The sequence below is a fragment of the Silurus aristotelis genome (genome assembly GCF_946808225.1).
Source record: "Silurus aristotelis genome assembly, chromosome: 12".
Classification (NCBI taxonomy): Eukaryota; Metazoa; Chordata; class Actinopteri; order Siluriformes; family Siluridae; genus Silurus; species Silurus aristotelis.
In genome coordinates, this window is record NC_139585.1 from 10677256 (window position 1) to 10701930 (window position 24675).

The 24675-nt window shown below is 37.5% G+C and overlaps 1 protein-coding gene across 44 annotated transcripts in view; it reads right to left on the reverse strand.

Moving 5' to 3' along the window:
- nrxn1a (neurexin 1a) overlaps positions 1–24675 on the reverse strand; it is a 158117-nt gene that overhangs the window by 11133 nt on the left and 122309 nt on the right. For 28 of the 44 annotated variants that reach the window (XM_083556383.1, XM_083556424.1, XM_083556390.1 and 25 more), the window contains 4 exons: positions 22263–22444; positions 12410–12581; positions 8048–8137; positions 6511–6827 (listed from right to left, as the gene is read on the reverse strand). In XM_083556383.1, coding sequence (XP_083412509.1) covers positions 6511–6827; positions 8048–8137; positions 12410–12581; positions 22263–22444 — 761 coding nt within the window. The remainder of the gene's footprint in view (positions 1–6510; positions 6828–8047; positions 8138–12409; positions 12582–22262; positions 22445–24675) is intronic. The other 16 variants (XM_083556410.1, XM_083556412.1, XM_083556388.1 and 13 more) reach the window with 1 other exon arrangement.

Below are 24675 nucleotides of genomic sequence, written 5' to 3' on the forward strand. Positions count from 1 at the left end.
ATGTACAGTCATTATGTGAAGAGTGATTAAAATGTTTTGTTAAAAAAGCTATTAAGAAAGAAGACGATGGATAGAGAGAGAGAGAGAGAGAGAGAGAGAGAGAGCAAGAGAGAAGAGAGAAAGAGAGAAAGAGAGAGAGAGGAGGGGCTCTCATTTCACTAACCCACTTACAGCAAGCTCAAACACTACTATTGACTGGCTGACTTAAGTGAAAATGAAGCCATGGGACAAAAGTGCATTGTAGTAAAGTGTGTGTGTGTGTGTGTGTGTGTGTGTGTGTGTGTGTGTGTGTGTGTGTGTGTGTGTGTGTGTGTTCATGTGTGTGGGTGTTAGTACCATTATATACACAAGACCTTAGGGGTGCAGTTCATTTAGCCTGGATGGTTAATACACAGGGTTGAGTTTTTCCTTGCTCTTTTTTTAAAATGATGCAATAGCAGGAAACTGTATAGCACATTCTTGAGAAGGTTGGTGACAGACTTGTGACACTAAACTGTTAAATTTGGATCCCACTTAGTCACACAGAATTTTTTTCTAAGCTCTAAAAGATTTACTGTAATAAAAAAAAAAAAAAAAAATATTGTTGTCAGCATTACCACTGATAACAGCAGCTTTTTGCCATATCCTATCAAACAATCTAAGAATAATCAATTCCTCTAGGGTGCTTTGGATGGTTCAATATTCTTCGCCTTCTGAACGATTCTACATAGAACCTCCTCATGCAGAGAAACCCTTCTGTAAGAGTGAATAGATTATAATCACACTGATAGAAGAATAATGGATCCTTGTGTCTTGGATCTTAGGATAATTCAGAAACATCCTGGTGTGTTTAATGACATGTATTACTGTATGCCTCCTTCATTATTTCAAGCTTAGCAAGTATTATACACTATCCTGTTATAATAAACACATTTCTTCAGATAAGACCTGCTGAGCTAAAATGCACATCCACATACAGTGAGGAAAATAAGTATTTGAACACTCTGCTATTTTGCAAGTTCTCCCACTTAGAAATCATGAAGGGGTCTGAAATTGTCTTCGTAGGTGCATGTCCACTGTGAGAGACATAATCTAAAAAAAAAATCCTATTTTAATAGTTTAAAATAGTTATAAACTATTTATTTGTATGATACAGCTGCAAATAAGTATTTGAACACCTGTCTATCAGCTAGAATTCTGACCCTCAAAGACCTGTTAGTCTGCCTTTAAAATGTCCACCTCCACTACATTTATTATCCTAAATTAGATGCACCTGTTTGAGGTCGTTAGCTGCATAAAGACACCTGTCCACCCCATACAATCAGTAAGACTCCAATTACTAACATAACCAAGACCAAAGAGCTGTCCAAAGACACTAGAGACAAAATTGTACACCTCCACAAGGCTGGAAAGGGCTACGGGGAAATTGCCAAGCAGCTTGGTGAAAAAAGGTCCACTGTTGGAGCAATCATTAGAAAATGGAAGAAGCTAAACATGACTGTCAATCTCCCTCGGACTGGGGCTCCATGCAGGATCTCACCTCGTGGGGTCTCAATGATCCTAAGGAAGGTAAGAAATCAGCCCAGAACTACACGGGAGGAGCTGGTCAATGACCTGAAAAGAGCTGGGACCACCATTTCCAAGGTTACTGTTGGTAATACACTAAGACGTCATGGTTTGAAATCATGCATGGCACGGAGGGTTCCCCTGCTTAAACCAGCACATGTCCAGGCACGTCTTAAGTTTGCCAATGACCATTTGGATGATCCAGAGGAGTCATGGGAGAAAGTCATGTGGTCAGATGAGACCAAAATAGAACTTTTGGGTCATAATTCCACTAAACGTGTTTGGAGGAAGAAGAATGATGAGTACCATCCCAAGAACACCATCCCTACTGTGAAGCATGGGGGTGGTAGCATCATGCTTTGGGGGTGTATTTCTACACAAGGGACAGGGCGACTGCACTGTATTAAGGAGAGGATGACCGGGGCCATGTATTGCGAGATTTTGGGGAACAACCTCCTTCCCTCAGTTAGAGCATTGAAGATGGATCGAGGCTGGGTCTTCCAACATGACAATGACCCGAAGCACACAGCCAGGATAACCAAGGAGTGGCTCTGTAAGAAGCATATCAAGGTTCTGGCATGGCCTAGCCAGTCTCCAGACCTAAACCCAATAGAGAATCTTTGGAGGGAGCTCAAACTCCGTGTTTCTCAGTGACAGGCCAGAAACCTGACTGATCTAGAGAAGATCTGTGTGGAGGAGTGGACCAAAATTCCTCCTGCAGTGTGTGCAAACCTGGTGAAAAACTACAGGAAACGTTTGACCTCTGTAATTGCAAACAAAGGCTACTGTACCAAATATTAACATTGACTTTCTCAGGTGTTCAAATACTTATTTGCAGCTGCATCATACAAATAAATAGTTAAAAAATCATACATTGTGATTTCTGGATTTTTATTTTTAGATTACGTCTCTCACAGTGGACATGCACCTACGATGACAATTTCAGACCCCTCCATGATTTCTAAGTGGGAGAACTTGCAAAATAGCAGGGTGTTCAAATACTTATTTTCCTCACTGTATATATAGAGAGATTTGCTGGAAGATAATGTGCCAAAGGCATAAAAAGAGTTCCATCTGAGAATTGCCTGGTGAGAGAAAAGAGATAAGGTGGTATAAAAGGAATCTAGACAGTGATAACAAGAAAGAAACGAAATATAAAAGGAACTGTGATCAAACCGAGCTGCACATCCAGAACTCAGTCTTCTTGAGCTCAACTCGCCAAAAAAGAGTCATCTTCTGACAAAAATATTAAAACATATCATCTACTAAGCAGATGCAAATATTACAGATATGCAGTGTTTTGTGTGTGTGTGTGTGTGTGTGTGTGTGTGTGTGTGTGTGTGTGTGTTTTCTTTCTATTTTCTTTCTTTGAGAACAATTGCTTATTTATGCTTACATATTTATGTTTTTTATACATAAAGTCTCATAAAAAAAGCAAAATACCTTTTTTGAAATTAAAAACTATTTATGACTAATAATCCACTCCAATTTAAATGATTAAAAACTTTGCAAACAGCAAATAAAAAGTTTTACATGAGGGTTTTCCTAAATTACATCATTTACACCTCAGCAATGTCGAATTCTCAGAACTGCTCAGAAGGATGCGATGAGTTAATGTCCTATAACAGCAGCTCTGACAGATAGTCCTGGCAGTAATTCAGATTGTAGGTTTATATTAATGCACTTGCTGTAGTACATTGTTTCTAGAGCAACAGCTTATTTACAGCATTATTCACAGACCTAATAATAAACTGATTATAAATGTGCTATTTAGCATAAGGTCTATATATATATATATATATATATATATATATATATATATATATATATATATATATATATATATATATATATATATATATATATTTAAAGGTTGCTGAGATGAATGTTTCTATATGAAGATGTTTACTTGGCATTTGTGGATGAAGACTCCAGTGCCAGCATGCTGTAAAGGTCAGTAGGTTTGCAGTATATCTCTAGTCTCAGTTTTCTACTAGCTTATTCCTTTTTTAATTTTTTTTATTATTATTAAGTTTAAGATAAAGAATTAAAAGAGGAAATTACCTTTTATAGCTTTTATTGTTATATATATATATATATATATATATATATATATATATATATATAAAATCTATGTCAAAATTAATGCTTTAAAAACAAATTTGTTTTAACGACACTAATCTTTTGAACTGATAAAAATGTGCGATTAAATTGCGATTAATCATGAGTTAACTCAATATATATATGCGTGTGTGTGTGTGTGTGTGTGTGTGTGTGTGTGTGTGTGTGTGTGTGTTTGCGAGTATGTGTTTTATATATATATATATATATATATATATATATAGATAGATAGATAGATAGATAGATAGATAGATAGATAGATAGATAGATAGATTAGATTAGATTTATACTGTATTATATTACATTATATTACATTACATTTGATTTATACTGTATTATATGTCTATTAGTAATTATATCTAATGTACAGGGGTTTATTAGTTCCAAAATATCATGAGCAAGCAGAGGAATTAAAAGCACTCCTGGAATGACTGTAAACATATGTTTTACTCTAGAGAGCTGTTCCAGATTTCCAGATGCCTGACCTCCAAGCAGCACTGCAGGTGAGATGATGAAGCGAGTACCATCATTTTTTTTTTGTTGCACAACATTGTAAGAAACCTACACATCATGGTGTAAACATGATTTAGATTTTTTTTTTTTAACAAGGTGATAATGGTGACAAATGTGTTTGCTTATAGAGATTAATATTAAAATATAATTTAGTTTGTGACTGATCATCTAATGTGTGGTAAAAGTGTGGTGAAATAAATAAAGTGTGGTAAAAGTAATAAAGCACATAGACATTTTAATGCTCACTATTTTTGTCCCTTTTAATGCATATCCATTTCTACACATTTCATAAGGATAAAAAAAAAAAAATCCTCAAGATCTCTTCATTCTCTGATTTAAGAATTCTGTCTGATGAGAATCTCCATCTACGTGGACATGTGCGGACAAAATAGGACAGTGGAGACAGGATGATTTATTAGTAGTGATTACAAAGAGCTCTTGTATTTAAATAGAAACTATACACATCTGTAATCAGCATCTGTCTGAGAACACAGCTCACATGCAATCTTGTCTTTCTATAGCGCTCGTCACTGATTAAGCATTTGAGCCTAATTACTGCATTAGATATTTTTCTAAATGAAGTGGTTGCTTTACAAGGGAAGGGGGGGGGGGGCAGAGGTAGAATAGAGAATGTAGAGACTGTAGCATTAAGAGAAGTGGAGTTGTGCATCGCCATGGCAACCACATTACATTCTCCTGTGTGGATGGCAATATGCCCACCATTTTGTATCAGGATCTGCTCAGATCAGGCTGCGATAAGCTGGCGTTACAATCTTAGTCGTGACAGGTCAAACAATATCCGCCATTGTATAACCAACAATTTTACACAACGTGCCTGGGGTGCCTTTGAGCCAAGAGGTAATTTAATACATAAGCCCTGGAATTAGTTTTAACCACAGCAAATTATGATTTCATTGTCATAGAGGCTGAATCACGGTACATGGCATCACGCATGAGGAGACAAGCCCATCAGCTTGGCCTGGCCTCGGCAGGCCTGTCAATCAGACTGCTCAGCCCTCCAGCACTGATATGTAATTACAGAATGGCAATTAGGGTTTACTGTCAACGCCTGAGTGATGCCTCATACACCACCCACTGCACCAGAGAGAGAGACACAGAGAGAAAGAGAGACAGAGATTGAAAGAGAGAGAGAGAGAGAGAGAGAGAGAGAGAGAGAGAGAGAGAGAGAGAGAGAGAGAGAGAGGGCGGTGCAGTGCAATCAGGAGATATATAAAGAGAGATATTGAAAGGGCAGAACTCTATGACCAATAAAAGAGAAAAGCTGTTCACACCTCTGAACAATTGCTCCCCCAATTCTCTTTATGTGACTTTACTGCATATATTCACTGTCCAATCTACCACTGACCTCTCGGTCTTTCTCCCTGCCAGCTGTGTGGGAGACCATGAATCACTTTAGAGATAAAAGCTTTGGTGAAGCCTAAACAATTCATTTCATCCACAACCTATAATCCTCCTACAGGTGCTCCATTCAATCCGACAGATTCCCTCAGCATGGTAGGACACTGATCTCAGTTAAAACTGGAGCTGTCCATCAACCCATCCATCATTCCTACACATACAGTAATACAGTAAACTCCACAATTTTTGGCATTCTTTCAAAAGAATGTTCGAATAAAATCATATTTTTTTCCATTGAAACAATTAAAGAAACTGCTTACTTTCGTTATTTACCTAATAAAGATCCCCCTTGTAATAAATGAACAGTATTGTTTCTCCTCATCAACCTTGGTGCCATGTGTATAGGCATCACAAAGCATACTGTATTTAGTATACAGGAACTGTTATTGCTCTTAGTATGCCTAAATACACAGTTACACTCAATTGTTTTGAATTATCCCATATTTTGAATGCTAGGATAAAAAGAAAAGCCACTCATCATAGATCAAAAGTCCATCTCAGTAACACTTAGTGCAAGGCAAGAGTTACCCTGAATGGGTTGCCAATCGAGTTCAGGTCACCAAACATTCAAATCTAGGGGAGATTTTGCATCGCCAATGTCCCAATCAACCAGTATATTTTTGGACAGTGGGAGGAAACCCAAAAGCCTGAACAATTCCCATGTGAAAGAACCTGTGAAATTCCACACAGACAGTAATCTAAATTTAGGCTCAAACCAAAGCGGCAGCACTGTTCCTTACAGTACTTACTGTTACTTGTGCAATACTTGTAGTATATATATTTTTTTGTATGTTATTCTACATTCATATTTTACTGTATATGTAGAATTTCTTTTTTTCTCGTATTTTGAAGAAAAGGTACGAATACTTTTAAACAGCCATCAGCACAATGAGACACAGAAAGCTGACTGACCTGTGGTGTTGTGGTCTGCTTCCCCTGTCGGTTGGAGGCAGTGGTGGTGGTGATGTCCGTCAAAGAGGGTGAAGCTTCAGAGCGGTTGCCTGAGGCAGAGGCACTGGACTGGGGTGTGATGGACGAGGAGGGCAAGTCACCAACCAGACGGGCGCTGCCCTCCACGCGCACGTTGGGTTCACCCTCAGCGGCCATGTTGAGCACTTTAAGGCCATTGTAGTACAGGCCAGACAACTGGCCTTGAAATGGCCGACTGCCCCGTTCACCACCACCGATCTTTATGGTAGTCTGGCTGTTGAAGATGGTGAGCTGCCGACCTGCCAAAGGACAATGTTACACAAATATAGAAGTGTTCAACAGCCTGCTTATGCCATTAGTGCATACAAACATACACACATTCTACGTCTCTCTCTCTCACAACACACACACATGCACACTGAGGAGTGATGGCAGCTGACAGTGAAACACACAACAAAAGTGTCCTTATTCTTCCTGAGGAAGCATGGAAGCAATAAATTACTCTAATGCTAACAGCAACACCAGTAATTTATCGACTTTGATTTAATGGGCTGCTGTAGACAATGCAAACAAATGGAGACGATGAAGAAATTGGCTTCCGAGTAATCAATGAAGCTTTGCTAAAAGGACAATCAAATGCTGTTAGGGTGGTAAAATATTCACCCTCTATATTGTGAAAGTAACAGAAGCAGGAAAATACAGATGGAAATGATTTGTTTTCACAGTTCGTGAGCCAAACTTCGCTTCGTTGATGAGATTGCCTTTCAGCAAGGGCAGTGGAAATTGAAATTAATTAGACTGAAATAAGGCGCATGTGGGATGGGTTTAAAAACTATATGACACATAAACCATTCATCAAGATAATAACTTCATTAAAACAGAAAAACAAAGAAACAAGCAAAGTTCAAAATCAATCACTCTGAACATTTCAATTTATTACAGACATTACAGCATGCACTCAGAAGGCTTTTCCTTTCTTATGGGTTTAATTTGCTTGTTAAAGGGACTTCATATCTGATGCCAATAATCATTGAAGCTATTTAAGATGCATTTGCTTTGATTTTTTTTTTTTTTAACTCTGCACTTTAGCAGTTTCCAAAAGCAATATGTTTAGCATGACATAATGTACATAAATGAATTAAACATCATTGTCATCACTATAAATTGGAAATGCAACAAAAAGTACTTTAACTGCTGATTTATGTGTTTACATTTGGAAACATTATTTAAATATTTTAATGATCTCGATAAAGATATAATTAAAATAATTGAACTAACTTTATTATCAGTATATTACCAGTCCCTTTAACCTGTAATTGCCAGGTAAAACTGATTACATATGCAGTATATAAACACACATTATTCTACTGTACAATGCAAATATTACAGACTACATTGGTTTAAAGTTTAATTTGTTATACAGGGGATTTATGTTTTAGATGGTTTATTATTTGTGCAGTATAATCACTTGCTTATGATGAAATTATCTTTTATTTAAAGTTTTAATCAATGTTTTTACCTTTGTCGAGTAGCCATTCGTCAACTACTCGACCGAGCCGATATGGGATTCGCTGTCTAGCAATCGCCAGGCGTTCGTTATCAATGTTGCCTTTAAAGTTTAAAGAGACATTTCATTGTTAAAATCTGAAAGGTGAAAGATTAAAACCGTGAACAAACTGCCTCAACTAATCTAATTTTTGGTTTAAAAAATTTGGTACATCAAGATTACATACATAACACTGATAAAGCTTTTCAATCAGTCAATTAACTTATTATTAATTAGGCCAACAAATTATCCCTATATTATGATCAAATAATGCAATGTATGTTAAATATTCACCTACTCTCTTAAGGTTATGAGCAAAACAAGCAAAAGCAAACGTTTAAATACAATGTCACTCATTTACAAAATACATTTACAAAATAATAATCCTTTTAAATCTTTTTTCTTTTTCTTCTTTTTTTTAAAGCAGATTTTTCATCTAGTTATACACTGCTCATTTTAACCTAGACATTGTCATTGCAGTACATTCAAACTTTTGAAAAGCCAATTAGATTTTATTTACACAACTTCTATCTAAAAGAAAAAAAAAAATCATTCATTTACGTTACACTAAAATCTCACTCTCTCTAATTAAAATAAAAACAACACATTTAGACAGCAAAAAAAAGACAGCAATCAAATATCAGCAAAAACACTCCAGAATGTAGGCAGCAGAAAAATAATCATAGTTAAAACAATGAAAATGTTATCAGTCAGTTTTCAGCAGAACATATTTGTGAACTGGAGAATTGGCGTCAACAAAAGCTTTGTCCTCAGAGATTCATCACAGGAGTACATCTATTTTCTCTTTCTTTATTTATAATCCCAAATCCTTTAACAAAAACAGACAAAGCAGTGTTGTCACCTGGGAATGAGCTGCTCTCACATATCTGTATACCACACCAGGTTGCAAGATTGACAGGTTTTGCTTTTATACACACAACAATGTGTCAGCTACTTATTGCTCTTTGAGATTCAGCGCTCGAAAACATTTACTCCACTTCCATTACAGCCTGCATGTAATTGCTACTTCTATGTTCCATCTCTGAAAGAAAAACGTCGAGTTGTGATTCCTGGAAAAGTATAATTACAATGTACAATTAATTTTATTTTTTTTAGGTAAACCCCCCAGAGTCATTAACTTGTTATTTGCCAATCAACAGAAAGTCTTCCTTTTTTTCCCCCCTTCATTATTATATAATTGCACAATATGAAAAACACTTCCAACTCAATATCCAGTTATGGAGCTATTCAGGTGTCTGGAGGTTAAACATCAGTCCATCTCTTCCAATTTCCCCACATACATCTGCGTTTAAAACTCCCTCATGGTCCGAAATGTGAGAATAGGCAATAGCTAAACCTTCCAATTTCTAACAATATCCTTTATCTCATTTCACGCAGTGTTCAGATTTCTATATTCAGCTTGAAAGGCATGACTTGCTTCTTAGACACAGCATAAATCTGGTAAGACGGCATGAGACTGCATTTGTGATGCGATTTAATTCTGGTGGAAGGTGAGATATAAAAAAAAATAAAAATAATAATAGGTTCCGGAAAGAAAAAGAAACAATTTTAATAGTCAAAAAAATTGGGCTAAAAAAAAAAAAAATAGAGATCATGTTGAGTTATTGATTTAGAGTTTACTGCACGTCAGGAGCAACCAAAATATATTTCAGTGAATGTTCATTGCAGTAATCGCCATAATTATGTAATACACTTATTTTAAAAAAGTCAATGTAGCACTTGAGATAAATAGACCCCAGTCAAGATGAGCAAGCCATAAATGCAGTATAGGAAGCACTGTTACAAGACTAGGGTATTATGCTATGAATATGTGGCCTATGAGAGGAATCAGCAGTAATAGGGTAAGCTTCAAATGCCTATAGAATACTTACATAAGCCTTTTGTGGTATTTATAAGATCATTTGTTATCATAAAGACTGCTTATTTTGTTTTAGATCATGTTAAGTCAAGTAACAAATATTGGTTGACACTTTCTACTTAATTTGGAATACTATGTATACTTCTGATATTTCAAAATAAATGAATTTTATTTTAGCTATTACAATATTTATAATATATCTAAAAACTAAGAAAATAGACATAATTCCGCCATTATGTCACTAATTTGCCACTGTGGTTAAGGAACAGAAATATGTATTGAAACAGTATTGTACTGTTACATAATCTAAAAATCAGTCATGACATTCTGAAATAGGTCAGCACTGAAACTAATGTCAACCAAAAACTGTTACATGACTGGTGTTATGTTGCCTTGACATGAAAATCTTTTAAAGTAAGCCTTTTTACATGATTAGGCTAATTTACCGTATATCGGGAGAAAGATAACACGTTGAGGTAATGGAAAAGAGCCCAGTGACCAATTGAGTACAGTTCGGTTTGTAGAGGAGCTGTTGCATAAATGTCTACCAAGGCTGCAGGAAAGGGAGAACAACAACAGGAAACCTTTGCCTTGGTCCCAGTGAAAGAGAATGGTAGACAGTTCCTAACCACTGGGCCCTGCCCATAACCCAGGATTAAATGGGTAAAACATCAGTGAGGACTGGCTCCTAAATGATGACCCTCTAGCTGGCCTTAAGGCCCTTGTAAGGCTATAACAAACAAAAATGACCATGTTTTACATGATACCTGTGCAAATAAACATAATAAAAGGCTTATGTGGGTATCACATAGCCCTATGAACACTACCCTTAGATATATGTAGCAATCAGGATGTTTATTTAAATCATTAGCGAATAATTAAAGCTAGGCAAAGCAAATGAAGAGTATACAAGTGGTTTGCTATATTCCACCTCATATCCACAGCAGACTAAGCTAATAATATCCTCCTCTAACTTAAAATTCACGATAAGTGTGGTGCATGTCAGAATAAATGAGAGAACACGAACACTGTTTTAGTAAAAAAAAAGTCCTAATAGCTGATTGAGGCGAAACACATTGTCATTATCGTTCTTGTAGTTAATTCAAATTCGGGTTGGTTTATCAGCCCTTTCCTGCAAAGCAACGTCAATCAAGCTCTGATTAAATGAAATCATCATGGGGGTTTTTTTGGGTCGGGGAAAAGTTTCGCTCCTGCCGTCTCCGACGCTGTGTTAATTAGCATTCATACACTGATTCATGGGGTTTATTTTTCGCTTTCGAAATTCACCAAAATATCAGAAGATTTTGTTACAGATCCACATGAACATGATCTCTGATGGTCTGTTTGACTGACTAACAGCTCTTTGTTTAGATTAGTTATATTTCACAATAAAGGATAATAAACAGTATTACATCCCCACTCATGCCCTCTTTCTCATTTTGAACTGTTTCACCTTCGCTTCTTCGTCTCCTCCTTGTTCATTGTACCTCATGCACTTTATTCTGTGTGCATGTGACTGACAAGCACAGTGCTTCACAATAGCAACCCTGTGCCACTACATGCTGGATGATGTAAACGTGAGAAAGCCTGATACTTTATAGTTGGCCTGCCTGAAGTGCTTGAAACACAAAATGTCTGACCCTGGATTAGAGTAATCCTGGTAGTTTCTTTTCATATGAATGCCGAATCTAATTTGGCTAGGAAACCCACATCTAAGGCCTTAATGATGGCATGATTTTTTTTTTACCTCAGGGTATAATGATAAACTTTAATGATAGACTCAGATACAAGATTTATTAATGATTTTGCAAGTCAAATGTTCAAACATGCTTGGAAGTGAAGAGAAAAAAATGTAATTGGAGAAATGAGAAAGACAGGCTTGCTGTCACACCGATTCAGCGCAAACTGAATCTGATTTTGTCAGTTTTCTCCTCTCTGCCTGTACTCGCCAAAGACAAGCATAATTGAGGATGTGCTTGAAGTCTGCATTCAAAATCATCTGCATAATGGAAGTGATATCTATGAAAAAAGCTTGACATTCTCTGAAAACAAACAGTTCCCTTTTTCATTATGATTGACAAAGGAGAGCAATAGGATTGTTCCTCATCTCTGATCTCTAGTTAAGCTTTTGTCAATGCTTTATTTCCAGGCGTCTGTGAGGCCACTGAATTGGATAACCTGTTCTTTGACATTTTCTGCCTTATAACCCCTCCTTCCCAGCTTCCCGTCCCTCCAGCCATCATCACTGCTGACATTTAAAAAAGGATAGCAAGGTTACCTTTTTAGACCCAAGGGAAAGAACAACCACAGACAAAAAGGAATTTTGTCCTTAACCCTGCAATTGAAAGTCTGGTCCAAAGCTCTGACAGCCTTTTATTATTGATATGGTGAATGTCTACGTGAGGGAGTGCATGTGTTTCAGTGTGTACATGTAAGATGATGTGGGAGGGGCTTACCTGTTGGATATCGCTCAATGACTGGCAGATCGTCCACCTGCAAAGTGGCATTACCACCACTTCTTGTAAAGCGAACTATGTGGTACTTTCCATCATTTACAAACTTTGAGGTTTCTTCAATATTTATGTCATCTGTGCCCACATTGAACACCACTCTGATATTGCCTTTGTCCTGTACAAAATGACACACAGAGAAAAAACAGTAAAAATGTAACAAAAATAAATTATAAAATACAAAAATTATATTCTGCACCATTTCTGTCTATTCTCCAGAGAATATAATTTGTTCATTATTCAGTTGCTTATTTTAGCACACACTAAAAATGTACCCAAAATGATCACGAACAAACCCTGTAAAGATTAGTTCAAAAAAAGTGATTTAATATAAAAAAAAAACCCACAACCCTGTAACTAAACTCATTTACTAAAAACAAAAACAAAACCATATTTTATTGGTCCATGCGTAATTTATTTGGCAGCTCAATGCATCAAAAAGATTTACTGACACTATAATGGACTCTCGAATAGCAGCATTAATATTTCACAAGTTAATCTCTTCGGTTTCTATTTTAATTAGGCTATTACACGAAGGAAATGCATGACAATAGAGAAATTAAGACGTATTTTCCGACTTGCATTCGTGCATCCTATTTCCTAATGGCGTATTGTATTCAGAAAATAAGAATGCTTCGTGAATTGACGCACTGCATGTGTAAAAACCCTGCTTAATTCTGAAACTCCTGTCTCACTGGAGTTAATGAGATGGTCATATGTTAATGAGAAGGTCAAATGAGGACGCTGAAGGAATTAGTTCTTGATTTTCTGCTCGGTTTAGCTTGCTGTTTTTAAATTTAAGGTTGCTGTTTTTAAATTTAAGGTTGCGTGCATGCAACGCATGAAAGATAGAAGCACTGATGCGTGACAGGACCACCAATGAGGGTGTTGTTTATTAGCATTATGCATCAAGTTTATTACTGTGAATTGCACTACGACATAAACAAACTGAATAATACTAAGATGCAACTTTTATTCAAGATTTAAGGTTGTGTAAAAGAAAAAAAAAAAAGGTAAACTTAATATGACCCTTCCTTTAAAACCTATAAAACCCTGGCCTGGTCTCACAGACCACTCTGGGGCTCACTGGTATGGAACAGTGTCAGTATGGAAATTGGCCACTTTTTACTTTTGGATTCTTTTGGACTATTAACGTGCAACAGGCGGTGTGATACACATCTACACCACTAGATGGCCTCAAATATTAATTACTGTTTGGTCAAACGGAGATGCAGATACAGAACCAAACGAGATGAGAATAAAAAAGAAGACATATCTAATTAATTCACTGAACATGTAACGGAAGGCCCACTGTCATCACAGCTCAACGCAGATGCAATCATGCATGACAATGTTCATGTATACAAAGCTGCCTTCTTCCCATAATTGCTCTATTTGCATGCACACTGCACGCTGTTTGTTTTTGTAAACGAAGTGTCACAAAGCATTTTTATCCGACCCCACTCAGACCCCTAACACGTACACGGTTTTGCTTTTGTTGAATCTGTCACTACAACTAGCATTCTATAAACAGTGTTTGCTCCAGTTTTGTGAGAGGGAATTAGGCAGATGTTGATGAGAAAGCGAGCAAGAACATACTGAAGACTACAGAATATTATCCACAGCTCCCTGAAATCTGTGTCTGGTGTAAATAATGAAGGGGATGAAATATGAGTTAAGGGGATGAGAGGAAATCCATTTGTGAATGTGATTCATTCACACCTTTCTAACAGGGAAAAGCCTGACACCAGAGTTCATTCATCACCTTCCCCAAGAGAGACATGACTCTTCTGACTGTCTTGTGCTCTATACTCAGCAACCCTCGGTCTAAGAAGAGATGCTCATCATCCTTACCACTTCCTGGCCAGAAACATTATGTTCCTCTAGCACCTCACAGCCCATAATGAGGCTACACTGCCTGTTAACTGGAGCCTTTCCTCATGGCCAGTGTCAATAAGACGATGCCTGTACTTCACCCCAACACCTCGTCCTCTCACTCTAATAACATTCCTCCCTGGCCAATTTCTTTCCGTCTGTACAAATTTTTTTGGCCTGTGAAGTGATGTGGGAGAAAAAAGGTTGTGCTCTGATGAGCCGTGACATGCATTGCTCCGTGCTAAATGGGAGACTGACCTCCCTTTCACCGTCCACTCTGAACAAGAAGATGACCTCAACCCAGCATCCAAGCTGTAAAGGCCGCTCGACATTGTTCTGGCAGGAAGGGAAGGACTTATAGAAAGAAAAATTGAAAAAGTTTCAAAAAATAAAAAGGAAATAACACTAGAGTGAATTTGACAGCAATGATAGAAACAATCAAGCGAACAAAGGCCAGTTCGAAACATTACTTTGCTGCTGTCTACAACTCCACTGTCTCTCTGTGAAGAAGCAAATAAGAGCAATGGGGTGCAACAGGAGTGTGGACAGGAGCAATGATTTTTACCCTTTTTGACTTCAAAATGGGCTTAATCACAGAATGCACATACAAGGCCATAGTTTAAGAGATATATGTATCACTTGGGTAAAGTCTCTGTCCTACATTCTGTCCCATGTGGAATAATGTCACGGATTAGACACACACTACTTATAAAGCTCTTACATCAATGCCTTTGAGACAAAAGAGGCAAGAGAGGATAGGGTAAATCAGCCATGACACCAAAGCCCAAATTACTATGAAACAATAAATGATTTGGTTAATGATTATGTCATCTGTAAGGACCTGGTGTTGGTTTAGGCTGATTGATTTATTTACTTATTTAATTATTCATTTATTTAACATGTTTGTTAGCATAAAATGACATTACCTTGAGCAACCTCCAGGTCTTTTCATAAAGTACGGGTTGCATTTTAATGCTTTCGCACCTTCTACTTTTCTTTTTTTATTCACTGTCTTGAATATATCCTGTCCTTGTATCACAAACCTTTGCTATTATCAAATATTTTGATCAAATAAGCCGGTTTTATATTGCAGCCCCATGACCACATCTATGTGCTCTGTGTAGACACTGAAGGATTTCTTGGTAAAGTATGATTTTGCAGCCAAAATTACCACCCATAAAGTTTTTATTGTTGACTTGTGCACAGAAACTCACGTATCTGATTCTGTAATTATTCATCTCTCAAACTGCTGCAATCGTGCTCTGTTTTTTAAAAAGTGTTTGATGTTTTTGGTTTTTTTTAAGTCTTCAGGTCCAGTAGTGATGAGTGTTAATAAAAATTCAGATTTCAACTAAACACGGCTTAATCGCTTAGCCTACTGCACTATATTTATATTTAATAACCGCTCATGTTTACTGTGAATGACTGAACATCATCTAAATCAATGTATATTGTTTCCCTGTCTTGTTTATTGTGTGTGACTAAATGGTGATTTGTGTGTGTTTTTCTGTTGCTAACTCCAGGACAAATTTCTTGCAACAGACACACACGAATACACATATACCATATTTGTATCATGAATTTAGTTCACAATGCAGCCTCCAGAGTTGTCTTATTTTTTGCAGGCAATTAAGCGCTAGCCACAGTGCCAGCCTGACTGATGGAGCATTTTAACTCAACATGAATGACAATTTTCTCTTGCAAAAAAAAACTAAACAAAAATGAAACAATTGTTCTCAACATGTGACAGCGGAGATTATGAGTCTGAAAGATTTGAATGTAAGACGGTTCTGATTACACGATTCTTTGCAAAACTGCAGCATTCATTCAACATTTGTGTCATTATGCAGCTAAATAACCACGCTCAAGGCAGAATAATACATTTGCGATAGAATTGTTTTGGAATAATTGGTGTTAGTCAGACAGTAGATGCAAAACAATAATTAGTTCATTATTATTTTTCATTATTATTATTAGCATTTTCTGCAGTGATAGTAACCACTGATGTAATGACACGCACACACACACACACACACACACACACACACACACACACACACACACACACACACACACACACACACACACACACACACACACAAACATGTCCAATAACACACAAAAATACACATCTGCCAAATCCTGAAGGACTGATATAGTGTGGCTTCAGGAGCCACTAATGATGTGTCTCATTTAGCGAATGGTGCAGGCAGTTGCTGCTGGAATGTGACAGTGTGTGTGTGTGTGTGTGTGTGTGTGTGTGTGTGTGTGTGTGTGTGTGTGTGTGTGTGTGTGTGTGTGTGCACAGCTGAGGAGCCATGGCATTCAGCCCAAATGAGCCAGAGCAACTGTGAAACCTCAGCCATTTTACATGAAGAGGCTCTCTGCAACACTCAGGGTAATGCCTCGGGCTAATGCCTGGGGAGAGTGTTTAATTGGAGCAAACACAAAGACAAGCGATACGTGCTTTCATAAATAAATAGTGGGCGATATCAAAATAACACAATCATATACGACACTCTCCATAATGAATGCGCCATAATGTACTGGCTCTGCACGTCTGGGGATGTGACTAGAACCCACTGCTGTGCTGTGTGTGCAGAATATGTGCTAAGTAAAACCATCCACAGCACAACCACACACAGACACAGACCACATTTCTCTGTCCTTATGAGAACTTGATCGAGACCATACAAGTAAAGCTTTCGGTTCTGGATCCTCTGAGAGTAGCACTCGGTTTCACTTCCTCTCTTAACTCTCCAAACCGAAAAAAAATCCGGAAGCTATCCAGACGTGTTCTCATTGCCTGTCCCTCAAGAGCTCATCTCCCCATTCCCCGAGAGCCAAGCAGCAGTCTGAATAGAGATAAGATCTTTTAAAGTACTTACCTATCAGTCTCTTCCACAAATCTGCACCCAGACGGATATTCTAGCAGCCCACTATTTGTTATCATTTTCCCCATCCGCATGTCATTAGAATTTAATAGTCGGATCTGGGAGAATGTTCAGCTCGAAACTGACATCTTGTTAAATAATACAGTGAGCAATACTTTTTTCCCAGGGAAAATATTGCACACTCTTTTAGCTTTTCATATGTAACAGTTAAAATAAATGACTGTTTTGTTACAAGCATATTTGCAGTCTAGTTTATTTATTTTTTTTTTTCAATTTCACTGTTTTTATCCCTCAGCTAAAAAACGCAATAGAAAGAATTGCAAATTGTAAATTCAAGCTGGATTTCTGTCCATGGATGATCCTTATGATTAAAACCTTTGTGGTAATATTCATTTGAGTCTGAAACTCCTACTCATTTAAGTCTGAGACTGGAAAATGCAGTGGTTTCATTTCCTTCCTATATATAACAGGGTATTAATAGAATTTAATTTGAACACAGATAATTGGTATAACCATCAACAAGGTACAATGTGTCTGTTTAACATGGTTCCAATTGTTGCCTATGCATAGAAAAAAGTAAGGAATATCACTTTTCTGTTACAGGAAAAGTGTTTACAGTTGCATGTGGTATGACGAGATCTGATGCAAAGCTGTTCTATTCTCACATCTATGAAGTACACAAACAATAACCTTACACTCAAGTGTTATACTGTTTCACAACAATTTGCCATTAATGTAATGTTCCTCATACTTTTTTATTTAAAGCTATGTTATAGCAGTAATAAGCAGTTGTTCCCTCACCATCCTCTTTTTTCTTTATATTTTAAAGAAATGCAGCATTGCCCAAAACACTCTGCCCTGAAAACGTTCCTAATTCAGAAAATCCCTCCATCTTCTCTCCATCTCTACCGCTGTGTTAACACTTCCAGAAAAAACTTCATAAAGATAGCAGAGACATTCATCATATCACCCATTGCATTATTACATATTGCATTATGCACATTAATATTAACTGTGGAGCTGCAGTTATATAAAATTTATTAGAATTAATTTATTAATTAATTAGGATCTTCGCCCTCCCCCCCAAAAAAAATAAATAAAAAAATCCTGCTGTCCAGTTCTACACAGAACCTTAGATGTTTCCCCTGACAAATATAATGTACTGTAAGACTCGTGATATGGCATTTCTCCCTAAACCTTTGAGCTTAGTGTAACGCAGGTCTGCAACCCACAGCCTTGTCAAATGTTAATCTACTCAGCTCTCAGGTTCATCACTAGCTGAAGAAATCTTGACCACTGTGCCATGATTTATCATTTATCATCTGCCTCTCCCTATTTCTACTCGCTTCGTCTAATGGTCTGTGTTTCAGAATTTTTTAGAACTAGTGTGTCCTCCTGCTGAAATAGCCTTTGTGTGCCACCAATCTTCAAGTATACCTATGGGTTCATTAGCTGCGCACACACACATGCACACACACACACACACACACACACACACACACACACACACACACACACACACACACACACACACACACACACACACACATACACCACATTTGCATCATGGAGTGTGCCAGCTCGGCATTTTAAATAACTAGGCTTGGAAATGTGCCTTTTTAATTCTCTTTATGTGTTTTATGTGTCACCTCAGTCTTCCGACTGTTTTGAAGCTTTTCACTGAATGAAAACACTACAGAGACCATGAGGAAAATTTTAGCTTTCCGAATAGCTGCAGTTGATGTGCCATTAACCTCACTATCAAACACAAAATACAACAAATTTGTGCCAACCATGTATTGCTGGAACATTAGGAACATTACATAAATTGACGTTTGGTGCCACCCAGATGAGGAATGGTTCCCTTTTGAGTCTAGTTCCTTTCATGGTATGTTCCTCATACCAGGGAGTTCTTCCCCAAACTTTGCAAAGTATAAAAATGTATAGGATGTCTTTGTATACAGTAGCATTAAACATTCTCTTTACTTTTAACATAAGGTTTACATGGGTTGGAATGAAAGATCTTGAGTAGCCTGCTATAGAGCTCTGACCTCAACCCCTTTTAACACTTTTATGATGATTTGCAACACTGACTGCACCACAGGCCTCCTTGCCCAGCATCAGTGACTGTTTTATTTACATCCTCGATGCTGATCGAACACAAATCTCCACAAGTACACTTCAAAATCTACTGGAACATCTTTCAGAGGAGTGTAGGTAAATGTCGACTATATGTGGAATGGGATGTTCAAAAGCACATACGAATCTTATGGTCCGGTGTTCAAAAATTCTGGTCCATATAGTATATGTACACTATATAAAAACACCATTCTGCATTTTGGTGACGCATTTCTAATTTAATCCGTTTATTAAGATATGTTAGACACCAGACACGCAAAAATTTGATTATCTTTAAATAATTATGTTGAAATGACGGTCACACTTGCAGGGTTAACACAACGAAGCGCATTCATTGTGTGCTTTTTCTTATTCTACCACCAATACTTGCGCATACGACTGACGTCATCACTACAGATACCCATTTATACAAATGCTTGTTAAACATAAGAGAACATTAACCCAATGTTCTACATCTTCTAAAGCGTAAAAAGTAATTCTCCTTTGTGTTTTTAAATGACAATTTGGAACACCTAAGTGACACCACAAAGATCGATTTTTCGCTCAGTGACTGTAGTTTCCTAAAGTCCCTATTTTCCTCCCATCTAATTTGTTCTCCAATATTTTCTTCTTCCCTGTGTCTCTCATATTTTCTCTCTTTCATTACAAGAGCAAGTGGAAAAAAGATTATCGGGAAGTGAAGGATGACGAACGCTAATGCCTTGCTTATAGTGATTCAATTAGCTCAATCATAAACGTTGAGGGTCATGCACATCACTGAACATGGAGGTGACACTGTCTGTTTGAAAAATCGAGACATCACAGCCTCCTTGTTAACACAGTCAGTGATCCTGGGTTAATTCACTTTCACAGACGCGGTCAGTGGATAATGGTATCCTCCGTGCCTTCAGGCAGGTTTATCAAAGCATAGAGCTACATTACCACAGGGCCCATTAATGTCAATACTGACAGCCTTAATCCAACCAGTGTCTAAACATACTTAATGAGACAGCAGGGAAAAACACTTTTCAATTAATTGCCATAAAAAAATGACACTGGGTGTTTGCAGTGTTGTCAATAATACTGGAAGTGCACTTAATGATGATGATGCAGGTATGGCAAAATTTCGCCTCCTACGCTTTAGTGATTCATTTAGGAAAATGTCTTTGTGCTTCGGTTAAGAGTCAAAAAATATGTATATACACTTAGGAATACTATACCAGGTTTAAATATTATGTTCCAGTACATCTCCACACATATGCAAATCAGCAGCTACTGGATTTTTAGAGTGTATTTACAAGGACACAATAACACACACACACACACACACACACACACACACACACACACACACACACACACACACACACACACACACACACACACACACTGCTATACAATCCATAAAGAATATACAGCACCTATGTGTCTTGCTTTATTGTTAGTATATATACAGTGTTATAGCTGGGAAGTGCATGTATTTTTTAAAGCTGTAATCTACAGTGGTCCTATAGGTCCTGAACATTTCATAAAACATTTGAAGCTCCACTACATACACATTTTTTGTTGAAAGACACGCACTAAAGGTACCACAAATATAACCTTGAGGCTCCTGCCCCAGCGACAAGAAGAGGTACAGCTTAGTACCTTGTTTCTGACAGTGTATATTAATCATTTTCTGTAATTTAAACTGTGTTTGGATGCAAAAAAAAGCCATGTCTTATCTTTGACCTTTAAACACATGCATATGTCCTTTTTTGATGATTAATGCACATAAATAATAAATGGTGCAATTTCACCCATACTTCTTCTCTAGAGCAGACAGAAAAAGAAAGAGGTAAATTTGTAAACAGTCGGTTTAACAATTCTAACATTATTACAGGCTTGGAATTGACCCAAACAGATACATTGAATATGTTTATGTAAATAAGCTGAAGTAACAAAAGAAGATATAATGAGCTCGGTGAATAGTTGTGGAGAATATATGCCATATGTTCTGAATGCATGAATACCTCTTTCACATGCATGCATGCTGGCTTTTTAATTATTTAGTGTGTGGATAAATATATTTAAAACCCATTGGTCCTGGCTGGTAATACAGAGAAGTGAGCTAGCTGGCTAGCAGAACAGCTTTGTGTGTGTGAGAGCACAGTAACCAAGGCAGAGGCTTTGAAGCTGTGCTCTCATTCAGCCAGTAGCACTCGGCTACCTTCTCCAGAAATCACAAGGGCTTAGCTGGAGAAAATGCAGTATGATGTCACTCCATAGAGATAGACGGATAGAGAGAGAGAGAGAAAGAAAGAGAGCAAGAGAGAGACAGTGGGAGAGAGGGATGGGGGGGGGGGTGCTGATTGATCTACCTCCCCTCATATCCCTGTGCTCCTCATAATCTGGTACAGAGACAGAAAGAAGAAGCACAATAAACGAGCACAGCCCAGGGTCCCAGGGGAGATGCAGGCTTCCATCAAAGTGCTGTGTGAAGGCGGGAAAAGCCAAGCAGCGTACCCTCTGTAAAACTCACTGAACGCTGCCATGGATATTGCCAGAAAAGCAAAAAGTGTTGAAGCATTTGTGTATAAAAGATGGTGTCTGTATGTGGGAAGAGACCTAATACATCATTACCCTAACAATAAGCACCAACTCTTTCTGATAAGCTGATGTGTTTCTGTGTGTGTGTGTGTGTGTGTGTGTGTGTGTGTGTGTGTGCGTGTGTGTGTGTGTGTGTGTGTGTGTGTCTTGTTAAAATAAAGTTGTGAATTTGAAGCCCCACTATTTTTTTATCACATTAATACACAATTAATGCTCATGTTATGGTAACTGTAATTCACCACATCAGGCAAGTGAAACGAGGAAAGTTGCATAAAATCTGGCAACCGATGTTGTATGTGTAAATGTGTGTATGCAGGACTCACTATCTGCAGTTGCAAGTAGTCTCCAAGGCCAGATGAGCTGTCCACTCTGACCAACACTGCGTCTTTCTGCTGCGTACTGAAGCCAACTGCAAGACGGTCTGCCCTCGTGCTCGGCCTGTCATTGGGTGGCCAGGTGTACACAATCAACCCACCATCACGCCCAAATATGTACGTAGTTCCCGCTGTGGAGGAAAAGATTATACTTTTGTAAGAAGAATTAGCTTAAAAACTATGCACAAAATGATTTGCATTTTCATTTTTTTAGGATATTTGTGTGCCTTATGATAATTAGAGTCTATTGTTTTATATAGACACAAATAGAACAAACACCAGCAGCAGGTCTACATCGTGAGTTTGTCTGGCTTAAACCAGAGGGTTAAATTAATGTTGCTTTTTAAGGTATATATATATATATATATATATTATATACACACATACACCGAACAGGCATAACATTATGACATTGTAACATTATGCTCTTTTAAGTATGTATATATACATACACCTACACTATTTGGACAAAAGTCTGGGTACACCTGACTTTTCCATGCTTTTGACTTTTGGGGTTCTTCGCCAGACTATGAGAACAAACTTGTATATATTACCTTTGGATGTGGTAGCATTACATTTTTCCTTCACTTGAATTTGGAGCCCAAACCACTACTGACCACCTTCAAAGATAAATTTCAATGCTGACTGCACCCCAGGTTTCCTCACCATACATTAGTATCTGACTTCACTAACACTCTTGTGGCTGAATAAGCACAAATAAAGGGGTAGTGGTAGCCCAATGGTTGATGGATTTCTAATCAGAAGTGTGTGAGTTCAAATCCCACCACCACTAAGTTGCCACCTCTGGGCCATTGAGCAAGGCCCTTAATTAACCCTCAACTGCTCAGTTGAGATTATTGTAAGTCACTCTGAATAAGGGCATCTACCAAATGCTGTAAATGTAAATGAAATCTCCACAACCACACTTTAAAATCTAGTGAAATGTTTATGGTTCAACCATTTATGGACAAAAGCTAGTGGGCACCTGACTCATGATTCATATGTCCTTTTTGAATGCCCCATTTGACAATTATTCCCGATTTGCTTTTAGAACATTAAATTATTATTTTTATCAAAGAGTGACTAATTTCTGTTAGTTACAAGATAATTCATACAATCCAGGCAACAATTCTTCATTTATCAAACTATTCAAAATGGCTTCTTAATAAACACAAATGCTCACTAATAGATAGCAATGATATAAAAATACCCAAGTGTTGATTGGAGGAAAAAAGAGTTGATATATTTTGTTTAATATATGACTTGATGCAGTATCTTGTGGAAAACATAGTCTATAATCTTGAAAAAGTATGTCTCAAAACAGTAAAAAATATTAATGTACCACCTCTACTTATATCCTGTACTGTATCAAAATTACCACTATAGAGTGCCTTCTCTTTTTTATTTGAGACAGACTAAGAGCAACATGAATAAAAGCTTACAAAGTCATTTAAAAACCCCAAATTAAAGTACCAGGGGCTATTATTGGATTCAGACTTACAATCCTTACTTTTCTAATGATAATCCATCCTTCTAGTTTCATTATAGCTACTGTATTTAAACAGGGACATTATTTTTTTGTTTGTTTGTTGTATCATATTTAAACCTATTAAAGTAAATGGAGTGCATTCATTTCAGCACTCTTTATCTACAGCTGGTCATTTATATAATACGTTTACATCCCAATATAACCTGGACATACATATTATGGATTATAGCTTTGAATTTTAAAGCCCGAGTGTGTGTTTTTGTTTTATTCGAAAATTTATGTGTAGCCTATTTGCTTGTGTGCGTGTGTGTGTGTGTGTGTGTGTGTGCGCAAAGTGTTAGTGCATAAGTTTGTATTTTACAGCACATTACAGTTTTACAGCCCGGAGTGTAGGAGTCTCTTGATGAGTCCATCAGCGGGTCAGACAGCCCCTGCTGTTTCCTGATTGGAATAATTACAGCCCTTGTGTGACCCTCACAGTGCCGATGCCACTTGGGAACACCTGCATGTTCCAAATGACTCTGACAAGATGTGCCCTGGCTGTGTGCGCACACATACACACATTAACACACATACACACACATACACACATAAATCCCCCCTGCACCTAAATCACTGAGCTGATTAAGCATCTACCAATCTAATTTGAGCTACCCTCTGTACCTACCAACATACTGGACAATCAATCTGGACCCGCACAAGTATAAAAAGGTCCTGTGCACTGTTTTAACATGCATTTAATCTGGGAGATGTGAGTTAATGTGCACACACACACACACACACACACACACACACACACACACACACACACACACACACACACACACACACACACACGCGCACACGCACAGATTTGGATCAGACAGCTATTTC